The sequence below is a fragment of the Musca autumnalis genome, unplaced genomic scaffold (genome assembly GCF_047663935.1).
Source record: "Musca autumnalis isolate F117 unplaced genomic scaffold, ASM4766393v1 scaffold_34, whole genome shotgun sequence".
Lineage (NCBI taxonomy): Eukaryota > Metazoa > Arthropoda > Insecta > Diptera > Muscidae > Musca > Musca autumnalis.
This window is the reverse complement of record NW_027411911.1, coordinates 348,882-366,058: the sequence shown is the minus strand read 5'-3', so window position 1 is coordinate 366,058 and position 17,177 is coordinate 348,882. Positions and strand designations below refer to the sequence as shown.

At 36.3% G+C, this 17,177-nt stretch overlaps 1 protein-coding gene across 1 annotated transcript; it reads left to right on the top strand.

The window, feature by feature from the left end:
- Window positions 1-6,842: 6,842 nt before the first annotated feature.
- LOC141400521 (uncharacterized) lies at window positions 6,843-11,704 on the top strand. The gene is made up of 3 exons (XM_073979721.1): window positions 6,843-9,416; window positions 9,468-10,234; window positions 10,276-11,704. The coding sequence occupies exons 1-3, from the start codon at window positions 6,843-6,845 to the stop codon at window positions 11,702-11,704; spliced, it is 4,770 nt and encodes a 1,589-aa protein (XP_073835822.1).
- Window positions 11,705-17,177: the final 5,473 nt, after the last annotated feature.

The following is a 17,177-nucleotide window of genomic DNA, read 5'->3' as shown; positions in this document are numbered from 1 at the left end:
TATGTATTTATTTCTATGTTCGTTGTATATTACGGGTATATATTTTTGAAGAACAAATTTATTCATCAGAAAAAAAAAACTAAAACACCGCTTATAGAGGCGGTACAATATTTGTTAATATGTGTGGTATTTTGTTAAACTTGAAAATAATAAAGCCCTAATAAACATGTACTTTTTTGTTTTCGAAAGCAAACGATTGAAACAGCTTCTCTTTTTTCAATGAATTACCAGCGACCCGAAACATTTTTGCAAGTATTCTACTTTCTGCGAGAAATTATGAATTTAGTGGAATGATATGGAAACATTCAAATTGAAAATCTAACTAAAAAACTAAAACACCGCTTATAGAGGCGGTACAATATTTGTTAATATGTGTGGTATTTTGTTAAACTTGAAAATAATAAAGCCCTAATAAACATGTACTTTTTTGTTTTCGAAAGCAAACGATTGAAACAGCTTCTCTTTTTTCAATGAATTACCAGCGACCCGAAACATTTTTGCAAGTATTCTACTTTCTGCGAGAAATTATGAATTTAGTGGAATGATATGGAAACATTCAAATTGAAAATCTAACGAGTTTTCATTCATGTTTTTCAAAATATTCAATCAAATGTGAAAAATTATTAGTTTTTTAAATTTCAATAATTTATAGGCATTTCCTTGTTTTGCTTACATGTACGTTGACACTAAGGCTTACAAACAAAAACAAATTTCAATGTGGTTGTTGTTGAGTTGTATTTGTTGTAGTGTTTACTTTACCTTATATTTGTTCTACCATGGGTCTGTTCGATAAGACTATGTTTACATTTACGAAATCCACTCGATTTCATCTGTCAATTCCATTGTGTATACGTCAAATGAAAACTCATCTGAAATCGATTGGATTTCATTTGACGTTTGAGCAATGGAATTTGCAGTTGAAATCGAGTGGATTTCGTAAATGTAAACGTAGTATCACCCAAACATTTTTACAAGCATTTACAAAATGCTGTTCAGTAAAGCCATGTTCACACCAGCTTTTGAAACACGTTGTTCGCTCTTCAGTTTTGATATTTCATTTCATTTTTGATATTTCGTTTCGACATTCAATTTGATATAAACACGTGTTCAATCTGAAAAATAGAATTTGGCTGTAATTTTTATGTTCGGTTCTAATTACTTACGAACAATTCATATTAAAAAAATTTAATTTTATTTGGTATATCAAAATAATTATGTTTATAGCGCTCATGACTTTTATAGGCCATTTAGATATGACATCATTAGCCGGATTTAGCGCATTATCAGGTTTTATTTGCTAAATCCAGCCAAAATCTACCAAATTTCCCATACAAAAATAAATCCTCGTATTGAGTGGATTTGTTTTAAATCCGGCATAAATCCTCGTATACAAATCTTTTCTTTGAAGCATGTTGCATCGGTGAATTGCTACAATAAAAATAATTAAAAATGTCAAAATTTGTAAACAAGGCGGAAAAATTAAATTTGTTTTGATGTACTTAGTTGATTTTAATCAAACAAGACTAATATTTACGATGTCTAAGCAATAAAATAATTCTTTATTTGATCTTTAGTTAGCATTAGTAGCATAATGTGCTCAGATTTTCAATATTAAACAACAAATTTGTAATTTGGCGTATGTTTTTTGAGACGAATTCAATTTACAACAACTTCTTTTAACGTTTCAAATTCAATCAGATGGGCTGATGCATCTACCTTGTTAATTGTGCTATGAACAAAAATCAGCTGACTGTCATTTAAATCCTCCAAAATGTATATCTAAATGCAATGAGATTTGTACTGGATTTATTAAATCCAGTCGAGGATTTATGGCTAGTCTAAATGAGCTATTACGCTTCGATGTGTGATACCAAGAAATAAGCGGCATATTGAAGAAATAAGCTAAGCAGGAAAATTAAGATAAGAGATGACTGTGTTCTCTATCTAGTAACAATCGGTGCAATCATGAATAAAAATTCCGTGCGGAATTTGTTCCCTTTCCCCAATTTCACATTTTTTTATTTCCGTATTTATGTCCAAAAATGATATATCTTTGTCGATTCGTCGAGATTATTTCATAATTTAGTGATACTATTAGTTTTCAATGTTTCAAAATATTGATTTTAAAGAATTTCCCTTTTTATAATTATTTTCCGTGCGGAAGATTCCGAGGGAAATATTCATGATTGCCGTGATTCAAGGATTCATGTAGAAATTTTGAGTAAACAAACACACATCATGTTGTTATTAGGTGTGTTCGTTTACTCAACAATTTGTCCAAATTTGTACAAGTTCAGCAACTTCTTGTAATCGGCTAAGGAGTAAACGACGACGAACAGTCCGTAACAATTTGTACAAATTTTGAGTAAACGAACACACATATTGTAAACTTGTTACTTGTTTTAGTTCATACAAACACCTACAGACCCTTTCATGTGGTTGTTGTAACACGACAGTCAACGGATCGTATGTGTCAAGGTCTCTAAAGGTAGAAACAAAATGGATTTTCGTTGCTTGCTCTGCTTGCTTGGTGTGAAAGCGAGATGTTGAATTTTACTGTTTTCAATAGAACAATCCTCATTGAAGCAAGATATCAGGTGCCGAAGTTAAAAATTGTTTAACTTTGGAATTCGTATTCGGCTTGATATTTGACATATCATTTTGACACAACATATTCAATTTTAACAACAACAGTAGGTGGTGACTGGCTTGTTTTCTATTTAAGTTAATTTTTTTGATAGATAATAACAAACATTATACGATTTTTTTTACCAAAACATACGATCGCCGGCACCAAAACTGTCACGCTTCGAGCTTGGTGAAACAATAATTTTGACATTTGGAAAGCAAGCAATAGGCTGATTATATTTCTACCTCGAGGATTTCACGCGCCAAATTTAAAAATTTCTTAACGTTGGAATTCTTGTTTCATTTTTAATTACATTTTTTATATGTTTGAAGGAAAACTGATAAAGTACAACACACGCTTTTTTACTATTTATTTACTAAACCTACTGGGATTCAAATGTAAATTCCATTGCATATACGTCAAATAAATCCTCATAAAGAAGTTTAACCGTAAAAAAGTCTATAACATAAACAGCCTAAAAGTAAAGCTTAATCTCATATTTGTTGTTTTCAAATTTAACAAAAAGTTTAAAGTGGGATGTAATTAAAATTGTTTACTTTTGGGGATGGCGGAGAAGACTAGTTTCGTCCAACGCCACTTGGACTCATCAGTTCTCTTAAGGCCTGTGTACATAAGCTGCCTTGCCTGCTTACCTTGCTTACTTCTGATAAAAGAATAAAAAAGGAAAGGGTAACCCAGTTCGAAATTTCCTCGGCCTTCTTTATTCTTTTATTTTAATTATGTCAAAAATGAAGCAGAAAAGCAAGGCAATCAGGCAGAGCAGCTTATGTACGTAGGCCTTTAGTTCTTTGTATCGAAACAAAGAACCCTTCCCCAATTTTATGACGACTAGAGCTCAAGAATAAGTGTGACTGATGAATTAGTTTAAATGCGAATTCAACCGAAACACCTAAAAACTCTTGTTGCCGCATATGTAAACCAAATTAACTACTCTTTCTTTGTCTACCTAAATAGATGATCGCCGGCTCCAAAAAAATTAAGCTTCGATGTGTGATACCGAAAAATTATAATGTTTGGAAAGCGAACAAAGCAACGAGCTGATTGAGTTTCGACCTTTACTTATTACCAGGGTTCGCCGAGTCGAGCTGGCTGCTTCACTACGCCGCTTTTTTTAGGTATCACATATCGAAGCGTGACATTTTGGCGTCGTCGATCATATGTTTTGGGTAAACAAAAAAGTATTTTTATTAATTTTTCCTCAAACATCGTCTAGTTTTTGTTATTATTTATCGGAAAAATGAAAATATGCAAGTCACCGCCAATTGTTGTTGTTAAAATTGATTGTGTTGTGTCAAATAAACTGTCAGAATGAAATGTCAAAAATCAAGCCGAATAAGAATTCAAAACAATTTTTAACTTCGGCGCTTGAAATCTTGCTTCGTTGTGGGCTGTTCTATTGAAAACAGTACAGTTTAATTTCCCGCTTTCACGCCAAGAAAGCAAAAAAATCCATTGTGTTCTCTTTAGTCCTGGCCAGAGTGATTTTATTGTAACAGTTTCTTGAAATTTGGCGTCCTTATGTCGAGTTCACCACTACATCAATTTCATGATCTTATACCAACTTATGCTAAGTTTACATTTACGAAATCCACTCGATTTCAACTGTCAATTCCATAGCTCAAACGTCAAATGAAATCTCATCTGGATTTCATTTGACGTTTAACCTATGGATTTGGCAGTTGAAATCGAATGGATTTCGTAAATGTAATCCAAGCATTAGTCGTTGGTCAGACCATCAAGGTTTCTTAAAACCAATTTCGTTAAAGTTTCTTTTTAAGTTTCGTTAGTGTCTACACACAATCATGTGAAATTGCAAATTTTTACATTTTCTCTTTATTTCACCATTCGTGTTTCTTGTGTTTACCATTAAAAAATTCGCCAATAAAAACAAAACATACAAAAATTAACTAAAAACAACACAAACAAAAATCGAATAAGCGCATTTCCATCAGTTAAATGCTTTTATTAAATGTATATGTTTTTTTTTGCTTTTCCGTCGTTTCGTATGAGTTTGGTTGTTAATCGTTGGTTTTCAAATGTTAATTCCATAGCGCAAACGTCAAAATAAATGTGGACTTTAAAATATATCCAGGCTTGATAAACATGAAGAGATCGTGTTCTTTAATATATTTTTTGGCGATTGAAGATACATCTGTATGCAAAGTAGGGTTGATGTTTTTGATTGGTGATACATCTACCTTGGTAAGTCGTTGGTTAGACTAGCAAGGTTTCTTGAAACCAATTTCTTTAAAGTTTCCTTTTAAGTTTCGTTAGTGTCTACACACAATCATGTGAAATTGCAGATTTTTACATTTTCTCTTTATTTCACAATTCGTGTTTGTTGTGTTTCCCATTAAAAAATCGGCCAATAAAAACAAAACGTATAAAAATAAACTAAAAAACAATACAAAATAAACAAAAATCAAATAAGCGCATTTCCATGAATCAAATGTATTTCTACTTTTCCGTCATTGCGTATTTTTTTTGTTGTTAATCGCAAACGATCCGTTTTCGAATGTTTTTGGATAGTTTTGCGGATATTTTGTTCGAAAACGACACTCGAGAACGAATTAAAAACGATTCATTCGTCGCTCAGTTTGTGGCAGGAAAACCTTCGAATTCGAATGTCGTTAATAATATTATTAGCGAATGAAATATGATAGTTTTTACGATAGTGCCGAAAAAGCATTTTTGGCGGAGTTTCGATTTTATGACATGTTTAAATTTATCTGAAGTCTCTTGATTTTCCTGTTATGTACCTTTTCTTCTTTGTAATGTGTTGGAGGAGAAAATATCTATATGTTTTATGTTTATTTTCGTTAAATTGATTTTATATCATTTTGTATATTTGTATTGTTTGGGCCTTTTCGTTTTATAATTTAATTTAAATTATTTTAATTTTCCATTTTATACGGCCCACCTTAATGTTAATTTTGTTCGTTCCACCCTAATGTGTTTCTTATCATTATCCCTTTTGTCTCGTGTTCGTTATGACAGAAACGACAACAACAGTGCCTACTAGTTTAGGCAGCATTTGTCTGTTTTTAGTTTCGTCGTTCGTTGTGTGTTTAAAGGGCAACAACAACATTGTTGCTAAATCTAGTTCTGCTTGTATGCTTGTTACATACATAGCAATTACTGTGGCCCTTTATTTTGTTTTTGTTTGTATTTTGTTTTGTGCGAATTTCGTTAATTGCACATTTCTATTATGTTTCAATTTTTGTGTGTTCCCTTTGTGTTGTGGACCTACAAGAAGGGCATTTGAAACATATGTTTTTTAGTTGATCTATGACCGGCAATCTAGTGACGCAAATAAATTGAATTTTTGATCGAAAAACCAACCGCGTTTTTATTTAAATCGTTTTCGGGCACAAACTAATCCTTTCTGTCTTACATTTTGGCGACCGTGACAGGACGGTGGCTTTAAAATTAAAGTAAATTAATTATTAACTAATTAATTGAACAAAATAAAGTGAATTCGAACAATATTTGTTGCTCAAATTAGTGAAAGTGTTGTTGCTTTTCATTGTGCTGTGCATGTAAAGCAAATACATTTGACACTTTATTTACAAAATTGTCGTTGATTAATTTTAATTGCTATCGTCGATAAACTTTTTTTGTTTTTGAAAAGGATTATTTTATAAATCCTTTAGTAGAAAGTAATTTGTTTTGTGGCTCGGAAAAAAAATTGGTGTTACGCAATCGCGTTTGGTGACACATACACAAACAATATTAGTCGTTCGTGGAAAGTTTTGGAAATCCACACATACATACAAATATTTACACACATTTACTATTTAGCCACCATATTGAGTGAGAACTTTCGATTTTTGGCGCTTTATTTTTAAAATAGAAGCTAATTTCTCTTCTTAAATTTGCTTGTTTTTATTGTGTTGCTCTCAAAATGCCTAAAGACGGTGTTGAATTTGTGGAAGAGAATGCTAGTAGCTCTGAACTAGCTTCTCTTAAAGTGCAACGTAGCTCAATAAAGAAAAACATTGCCAACATTCAAAAGAAAGTGGAAAAGGATGGATCTAAAATGGATTCGACCATTTAAGAATGTCGACTTGAAATTTTAGAATCGTATTTCAAACAGTTATGCGATGTACAATCTAAAATCGAAGCAATTAATGCTAGTGACAATGGTCGTATTGAATTAGAAGAAGCATTTATAGTGGCAAAAGCAAAAATAATGAAATTGTTAAAGAAAAGTCGTGGCTCAGAATCGGCGGAAATGAGTTTAATGAATGCTTCCATGGCTTGTGGTTCAAGTAGTTCTCGATTACCTTCGTTAAAGTTGCCCAAATTCGATGGTAAATACAGTGAATATAAACGATTCATTACTGCATTTAATAATATGGTGAATGATAACCCAGCAATCAGTTTAATCGAAAAATTTAATTATCTGCTCAATTGTCTATCGGGACCAGCCTTAGCCGTCGTCGAACCGTTTCAAGTTTGTGAAGAAAACTATGAAAAGGCTTTAAATAGACTTGAAGAACGTTACGATAACAAAGTGCTTATATTTTTGGAACATATAGAGTCGTTGTTTAACGTTCCAAAAATGCAGAAAAGTGACAGTGTTTCTCTGCGTCATCTTATTGATACGGTTTCTGTAGTTCGTGGTTCATTGTTATCTCTCGGTTCTGAAGCAGATGTTATGAATGCAATTTTAGTGCACATGGTGTTATCGAAATTGGACAGTGATACAAAAGAGAACTATGATGAAAAACAAGACTTCAAATCGTTGCCCTCATGGGACTTGTGTTACGAACTTTTAAGTCGTCGTTGTCAGTTTCTCGAAAGCCATATAAAGAGAACTGAAGTTACTGAAAAAGTGGTTGTAAATAAACCTAAATCAAATACTAGATTCAATCGGTCGGCTCATACTTTTGTCAACTCAAATTCGAATTGTTGTTACTGTAACTCGAGTGAACATAACATCTCAACTTGTTCGTCGTTCGCAAATATCGTCGTTTCGGAACGTTTTAACTTCGTAAAACGTAGTGGACATTGTATTAATTGTCTTCGAAAAGGGCATATGGTCTCGAAATGTCCATCTAAATCTCGATGCAGAGTTTGTAATTCTGCACATCATACGCTTTTGCACATCTCCAGTAGCCCAGAACAACCTACTACCTCAAATTCGAATGGTATTTCACAGCAACCATCAACCAGCTCTAATCCAGTGTCGTTCGTGGCTCGTTCATTCAAAAGAGCGATTATTCCAACAGCTGTAATTTTGATGAAGGATAATTGTGGCACATTTCAACCGGTAAGAGCATTATTAGATTCTTGTTCGGAATTAAATTTCATCTCGGAGGAAACAGCAAAGAGGCTAAAGCTCAAATTTAGACCATTTTCTCAAGAAATATCTGGATTTGGAGAAGTTCGGACAGCAATCAAATTTTCTGTCGATGCGACCATTAAATCCAGAAGTAGTCCGTTCCAGTGGTCCTCTAATTTCGCAGTGACAAAAACTATTTCGTCTCGTCAGCCTGGAGAATTTCTCAATACTTCACAATGGAAGATTCCTCAAAATATAGAATTGGCAGATCCGTTGTTCTATAAGCCACAACGTATCGATGTGCTCTTAAGTGCTGAGGTCTTTTTTGATTTGTTGTTGGATGGTCGAATTTCATTGGGAAATGGTCTACCGTGTCTCACAAATACTGTTTTCGGCTGGATAGTTGGTGGTTCGTCGCCCAGTCTTACGAATTCAAATTCGTTGACGTGTAACTTAACTGTAAGTACACTTGAAGATCAAAATATGGATGATTTATTGAAAAGATTCTGGGAAGTTGAGGAGTACTCGAAGTCTCCTGCAACCTTTACTGAAGAAGAACAAGCATGTAAAGATCATTTTCTCCAAAATAGTCGTTTTGATTCGGATGGAAGAGTAGTAGTTCGACTTCCATTCAAGAAATCCCCCGAATGTCTTGGTAATTCGCTTGAAATGGCTCGTAGGCGTTTTTTGTCGCTCGAAAGACGACTTGAACGTGATTCAACTTTAAAATCGATGTATGAAGAATTCATGCAGGAATATGTGTCGCTCGGACACATGTCACCCTACTCTCGATCCTTGGATAATTCGCATTACGTAATTCCTCATCATTGTGTCCTCAAACCCCATAGTATTACCACAAAACTCCGAGTAGTATTTGATGCATCAGCTCGTAGTTCTTCGAATCATTCCTTGAATGATATATTGATGGTCGGTCCAACAATTCAACAGGATTTGATCACCACATTATTCTCTTTTCGTTTGCACAAATACGCTCTCACTGCAGATATTTCGAAGATGTATCGGCAGTTTCGAATTGATGACCAAGATAGAAGATTTCAACTTGTTTTGTGGAGAACAAATAAAAATGATGAACTTCAGGTATTCCAATTGAACACAGTAACTTATGGCTTATCGGCCGCCCCATTTTTGGCAATTCGTAGTTTGTTTCTCATTGCAGATAGATACAAAACATCTCATCCTAGTGGTTCGGAGGTCTTACGACAAGATCTTTACGTCGATGATGTACTTACTGGCGCCGATAATATCGAAGCTCTAGCCCTCAAGAGGGACGAGCTAATACAAATTTTGAAATGGCATGGTATGGAATTGGCCAAGTGGAATAGTAACCATGCGTCGCTCACGTCGAATGATGATACTGAAATCATCATAAAAACATCTGACAACGACATAACCAAAACTTTAGGTATGTCCTGGAAACCTCAGCAAGATGTTTTCCTATATCGTTTCGAGTTGCCCGATGTCACAAATCCTACCAAAAGATCTATTTTGTCGCTCGTATCCAAAATTTAGGATTTGCTTGGAATTCTGAGTCCCATCATCATTCGTTGTAAGATTTTGCTGCAAGAATTATGGGTTCAGAACATTGGATGGGATGATCCACTCAATGATCATCTCAAGGCTTTGTGGTTCCAAATAAAAGATGACTTGTCGTTCATTCACCAAATAGAAGTTCCACGATACGTTCTCACTTCGCCTGATCGGATTGGTGAAATCCATGGTTTTGCAGATGCTTCTCAACGTGCCTATGGTTGTTGCATCTATTATCGTGTCTCGGAGAATGGTATGTACAAATCAACACTACTTATTGCCAAATCGAAAGTAGCTCCCATCAAAGCCCAATCTCTACCTCGTCTCGAATTGTGTGCTGCCGTTTTGCTTAGTGAAACGTGGCTCAAAATCAAACCAAAAATAGAAAATTTCGTTTCGTCGTTGCACTTTTGGACAAATTCCAAAATTGTCCTTCAGTGGCTCAAACTTCATTCGTCGACTTTGAATTGTTTTGTTGCAAATCGTATCTCAAAACTCCAAGAAGATACAAGAAATGTCTTTTGGAGACATGTTCCGACGAAAAGTAACCCAGCTGACATCGTATCTCGAGGCTGTTCTGCTCAAGAGCTCTCAAATACAATTTGGTTTCTTGGTCCATCGTTTCTTCAAGAAGATGTTTCAAATTGGCCTGGTACGGAAGAAGAATTCACTCTTGATGTCCCAAAGCCACAACCTGTGAAAAGAATGTCATCTCGGACATTCTCGATAAGCATTCTTCATATTATAAAGTAATTCGAATAATCGCTTATGTTTTTCGTATTTCCAACAGGTGCCCAGTAGATCGTTCCTTGAAGCCCATTGATGTCGTTCATGTACCTCCATCTGAACTTGAAGATGCGTTTTGGAAAACAGTTTCGCTTGTGCAGCAATCTTGTTACGCTTCTGATCTTCAGGCACTGGAAAAAGGCAACGTCGTTCAACCGTCGCTACAAAAATTGACTCCATTTTTGCATAAAATGGAAATAGGCACTAAAGAAATTAATATACTTAGAGTTGGCGGACGTCTAGCAAACGCTGAAATCCCTCTTGATGCTCGTTTTCCTGCCTTGTTGCCCAAAGATCATAGATTCGTAAAGTTGTATGTTGAGTATTTGCATCGAATGCATCTGCACGCAGGCCCAAAGGTGCTTTTGGGTATATTGCGTCAAAAGATTTGGATCGTAAACGCCAGAGAAGTTGTCCGAAAAGTCGTTCGGAATTGCGTACATTGTTTCCATTACAAACCAAAATTGTTGGGGCAAATTATGGGAAATTTGCCAATAGATCGTCTTCGAGCTCAACGTCCATTTCTGGTGACTGGTGTTGACTTTTGTGGTCCTTTCATGACGTCATACCGAATACGTGGAAAGTCGCCCTACAAAACATACATCGCCGTTTTCGTTTGTTTCAGTTCCAAAGCAACCCATTTGGAACTCGTATCGGATTTGTCAGCAAACAACTTTATACTGTGTCTCAAAAGATTTGTTGGAAGACGTGGCATTCCCCAAAAACTCTTTTGCGATAACGCTACAAATTTCGTTGGAGCCCACAATAAGCTCAAAGAACTAAAGGAATCGTTTTTCAAAGATGAAGTTGTCCAAAAGATGAAGTCTGTTTGCTGCCAAATGGGTCTTGAATTCAATTTCATACCCCCTCGTGCCCCACACTTCGGCGGATTGTGGGAGGCTGCTGTCAAATCGACAAAAACGTTGCTCATCAAGAACATGTCTGAATCGTATCTCACATTTGAAGAGCTGCAAACATTAATTGTTGAAATAGAAGCCATATTGAACTCTCGCCCAATTGCTTCTATGTCAAATGACCCCAACGATGGTGAAGCGCTAACACCTGGTCATCTACTTATTGGTTCGTCGCTCGTTGCAATACCTGAAAAAACCATTGAAGTTGACAAACCATCTCTTCTAACTCGATGGCAACGTATTTCGTACTTGAAACAACAATTTTGGCATATGTGGTCCCGTGACTATCTTCTGTCTTTACAACAACGGTCCAAGTGGTTTAAAGAAGAAGAAAATGTCAAAGAAGGCCAACTAGTTGTCGTCCATGAAGATAACACACCCCCTCAACCGTGGCTCTTGGCTCGTGTTGCTAAATCAATACCTGGTCGTGATGGCAAAGTTAGAGTTGTGGAGCTGAAAACGAAAAATGGTTCCTGCTGTCGTCCAATCCACAAGGTTTCCCCACTACCACAACAATAAGATTTTTGAACCATTAGGATTCAACGGGCGGAGGATGTTGGAGGAGAAAATATCTATATGTTTTATGTTTATTTTCGTTAAATTGATTTTATATCATTTTGTATATTTGTATTGTTTGGGCCTTTTCGTTTTATAATTTAATTTAAATTATTTTAATTTTCCATTTTGTACGGCCCACCTTAATGTTAATTTTGTTCGTTCCACCCTAATGTGTTTCTTATCATTATCCCTTTTGTCTCGTGTTCGTTATGACAGAAACGACAACAACAGTGCCTACTAGTTTAGGCAGCATTTGTCTGTTTTTAGTTTCGTCGTTCACATTTCTATTATGTTTCAATTTTTGTGTGTTCCCTTTGTGTTGTGGCCCTACAAGAAGGGCATTTGAAACATATGTTTTTTAGTTGATCTATGACCGGCAATCTAGTGACGCAAATAAATTGAATTTTTGATCGAAAAACCAACCGCGTTTTTATTTAAATCGTTTTCGGGCACAAACTAATTCTTTCTGTCTTACATAATGTTTGCAATTCTATGCGTATTTACAACGGTGGCAAAATTCACCCTTAGTAATGCTGGCGACATTTCCTGAGCATTTCAGCCATGAAAAACTTCTCTACAAGTGGGGTCGTAAGACACGCCGTTCGGACTCGGCAATAAACAGTAGGTCCCATATCATTGAGCCAATATTAATCGGCGTGCACTCGTTGATATGAGAGAAGTCTCCCTTGTCCCTTCGGGGATGTTGTGGGAACATATTGTTACGAATGTAACTGATAGGTTTATGTTAGTTTAGTTTTATTTCCGTTAATTGAAAAATTTGAATTATAACGTAAAGTTTGTATTACGCAGTTACTTTATTTAAGCAACAACAACTACCATGTAGAACTCTCTTCATCATTCTAGTCGTTACATTACCTTTTGTTAATGTTCTTTTGTTTGTTTTGCCATAATAATGTAATTATCGTTTAGTTCCTACTTCTTGTATTTCGTGTAGTTGTTTTTTGTTGTAATTACGTCATTACTGTGCTTGTCTACTTGTATGTATGTGAGTATGGTTGTTCGCTTAGTGCGAATGTGCGTCTGTGTGTTCGCTGCACAGATTCGAGAGGTTGCCATATGTTCTAGATATTTCTAGACCAAGGAGATTTTGGGTATAAATAGAGTTACGAATGGCAACATTGAGTTGAGTTGTGTTTTATGCGTTGAATTGAACAGAACGGTTAAATAAGAGCTGCGTGCTAACTAGAGACTTGCTGTGTGCTTTGTAATTAAAGTCGGTTCTGAATAAGTGTAATAAAGTAAATAAAGCATTGTAGAAACGTAATCTAAAACGAACCCTGTTTTATTTGGTACAAATCGTATCGGGGAATAAAACAACGTCTACACGGAGATTAGTTAAATCTAATTCCGTAACAATTGGTGTCAGAAGTGGGATTACGATCATCCTACAATGAAGTTTAAGGATCTACGAGTGGAAGACTTGAAGAAGGAGCTAAGTAAGTTGAAGTTGTGTTCTACTGGCAACAAGGCCGAACTACAAAAACGCTTGTTGGAAGAGTACGAGCGCCGTGGAATGAACATCGACGAATATGAGTTCGACGGTAAGGAGGAAGTCGAGTTATCGGCAAAGGGCGAATCCAGCGTTGAGGAAGTTTCGTCGGTAGCTGCCAGGGGTGACGATTTGAAATCAATGCTGGCTATGTTGATGCTGGAAATGAATAAGAAAAATGAAGAAACTTCCAGACTTATGGCGGAAATGAAATCTGACAACTGTAAGATGTTGGAAGAGATGTCCAGGAAGAGCGAAGAAAATTCCAGAAAATTAGAGGAAAAGTTAGAAGAGAACTGTAGAAAAATTAACGAGAAACTCGAGAACATCACGATGGTGATTGAAAAGAGAGTAGAAAACGTGGAGGTACAAATGAAAGAGTTGGATAAAAAGATTTTGTCTGTTGACGAGAAAGTTCTGGCCCATGATGAGAAATTTGTGAACCTTGAGAAGAAAATGTCGGAACTGGAAATCAAAGGCGGCCCAGTGAGAGCGATCCATAACGTGTTAAAAATCAAGCCTCCAGTGTTCGACGGCTCTACCTCTTTAAATGTGTTCAAATTACAGTTCGAGACATTGGCTGCTAGAGATTCTTGGAACGACAACGACAAGGCGGTATCACTCCTTATGGCATTGAAGGGTGATGCTGCTGACGTATTACAGAGTATTCCCTCCGCTTCTAGGAACAACTATGGAGATATAATGGCTGCTCTTGAACGTAAGTACGGTAGTGAACACAAGCAAGAGGTCTACCGAATGGAACTGGGGGGAAGAGTCCAGAAGCCAAACGAGACCTTACAAGACTTTGCGGCTGATATAGAGCGGTTGGCGCAGTTGGCATATCCAGGAGAGACACATCCATTGGTGGACCGTATAAAGATTGAGACATTTGCAAGTGGTATTAGTGATCCAGAGATAAAATTTGCGACGTATGCGGCTTACAACGTGCGGAGGCTGGAAGTTGATGACAACAATTCCCAGACCGTTGTCGACCTGCTGAAAGATGCACTAATGCATGTGAAACGAGGGGCTCCTAGAACGAAAAATACTTGTTATAACTGTCAGAAAACTGGACACATGGCCCGAGAATGCAGATTGCGGCAAGTAAGACCCAGATCCCCCTCACCGCCTTCAAAAAGCGACGAACAACCGGTGGCCAAGAATCTGGAAAGAGAGACATTAGGTGAATCAAATAAAGTGAATTCCGTCAATCACGAGGTGCCGCTGGCAGAGGACGAAAACGATGGCCCCACAATCTCTATAGCCATAGTCCAGCAGGAGAATCACAACCTAACGGTTAAAGGCTTCATCAATGGTGTTTTGCGTAACTTGACATTGGACACCGGTGCAGCAAAGTCCATTATTAGATCGGATTTGGTAAAAGGGAAGGTATTGCCGTTAAATGGAGTCAAATTGCGGACGGCCACAGGCGAGACTACAACGGTGCATGGAAAGGCCTACCAAAGGCTGAGCATGGGTAGAAAATCGGTAAATTTCGATTTTATAGTGGCCGATATTGTGGACGAAGTTATACATGGTGTAGACTTCATGATTGCCTTCGATATCAACCTGGACATAAAGCACCGTGTGATGACTTGGTCCAATGTGGAAATACCGATAAGTGTGGGCTGCAACGAGGAAAGCAAACATCGACCAAAGGCAGAATCCGGCGAGATCGCTGTCAATGTCCGTACGCTGAAGGTGGAAGCCGCCGACAATTGGCCCGTAGGAAAGCGGAAAAATCCAGCAACGAGGACGAGAAAGCGAAGATGTTCGTCGAGGAAAGGTCCATCGAAAAGCGGCCGTACAACAAGGAAGGACAAGTCCGATGACGACCAGGTGGCACTTAGGAGGGTGACCGAGAAAGAAGGTATAACGTCAAGATTCCTGGAGAGAAAGCACCGTCCAGAAGAGCAGAAGTCCAAAGCTGACGCAGTAGAGGGTACATCTAAATCGGTTGCCACCACTACGGAACGAGAACTGCGTCTAGTCAAGAGGAACAGGCTTAAGCGGGAGGCAGTGTTACCAATGCCCATACCACAGAGGGGGAACTGTGCCTATTCGGGACGAACAGGCTTAAGCGGGAGGCAATGTTACGAATGTAACTGATAGGTTTATGTTAGTTTAGTTTTATTTCCGTTAATTGAAAAATTTGAATTATAACGTAAAGTTTGTATTACGCAGTTACTTTATTTAAGCAACAACAACTACCATGTAGAACTCTCTTCATCATTCTAGTCGTTACATTACCTTTTGTTAATGTTCTTTTGTTTGTTTTGCCATAATAATGTAATTATCGTTTAGTTCCTACTTCTTGTATTTCGTGTAGTTGTTTGTTGTTGTAATTACGTCATTACTGTGCTTGTCTACTTGTATGTATGTGAGTATGGTTGTTCGCTTAGTGCGAATGTGCGTCTGTGTGTTCGCTGCACAGATTCGAGAGGTTGCCATATGTTCTAGATATTTCTAGACCAAGGAGATTTTGGGTATAAATAGAGTTACGAATGGCAACATTGAGTTGAGTTGTGTTTTAAGCGTTGAACTGAACAGATCGGTTAAATAAGAGCTGCGTGCTAACTAGAGACTTGCTGTGTGCTTTGTAATTAAAGTCGGTTCTGAATAAGTGTAATAAAGTAAATAAAGCATTGTAGAAACGTAATCTAAAACGAACCCTGTTTTATTTGGTACAAATCGTATCGGGGAATAAAACAACGTCTACACGGAGATTAGTTAAATCTAATTCCGTAACAATATGTATGTATGTATGATAGCAATTTGTCAGATTATTTTTTGCAGTATTCCATTCCATTTTTAATTTCAAGCAATTCTTTTCGCAAATTCACGTATTTATACGTAAACAAAGATCAGCGGACTGGCATCTTGTATAATTTTAGACTAGTCTAAACAACTAGGATTTTAAAGTTGGATTTAGAAATCTAGTCGATTTAAAATGACTAGTCTTAACGGGCTATTAGGACTGTTATTTAGTTCCGGTCCATACTAGAGTGTATTTAATTAAAAATTTCATGAAATTAGGTGTTCTTAGGTTGAATTCCCCACTACAGCAATTTCATGAGTTTACTCTTCTATGGAATTCGATCTATAGACGCATAACTTCATGTCAAAATTTCAATGAAATTACTCTAGCGTGACCCGGGACTTAATTGCTAAAACAGGCAACATTTTTCGTCATTTATAGCCCGTTTAGATTATAACCTTATACGATGATTAAGGGCATTATCTCGATTTAAGTGCTTAATCCACCCAAATCTACCCTGATTTACCGTACAAAATTAAATCAACTCAAAATTTGGATTTGTTTTAAATCAAATGTTAAATCGAAATATTTTGATATATTGGCAACTATGTTCATGTGTCGTTTATTTACTAGGGTTATGACTTTTTGACCTTTTTGCTCAAAAATAACTTCCTGTAGCGAGAGTGAATAAACTTTTGCCTATTAAAAATTTGCTCCAAAATTTTTTCCTGTTGCACGAATAAATGACATTTTTGCCTACTAATGACTAAAACAATATTTATTCTATTTAAATATTGAAAAAGGTCCGGCACAAACCACTTCCAATTTATGTGAATAAATGGAATAAAGCTAAATAAAAATAATTTCCTGTAGCGAGAGTGAATAAAATTTTGCCTATTAAAAGTTGGCTGCAAAATTTTTTCCTGTTGCACGAATAAATGACATTTTTGCCTATTAATGACTACAACAATATTTATTCTATTTAAATATTGAAAAAGGTCCGGCACAAACCACTTTCAATTTATGTGAATAAATGGAATAAAGCTATAAATGATATAAAATGATATATATGTAATAATATGACGATAAAATTGGTGAGAACCAAAAGCTTATGTGATTCTGGATATGTCGTGTGGCTTTAACAATTGTTTTAAGTTATTTATGAG

Coding starts and splice junctions, on each gene's coding strand:
- LOC141400521 (XM_073979721.1), top strand. CDS start 6,843: ATGAAATTGTTAAAGAAAAGTCGTGGCTCAGAATCGGCGGAAATGAGT. Junction 9,417..9,467: donor ATCGTTTCGAGTTGCCCGAT/GTCACAAATCCT, acceptor TCCAAAATTTAG/GATTTGCTTGGAATTCTGAG. Junction 10,235..10,275: donor AGCATTCTTCATATTATAAA/GTAATTCGAATA, acceptor TATTTCCAACAG/GTGCCCAGTAGATCGTTCCT.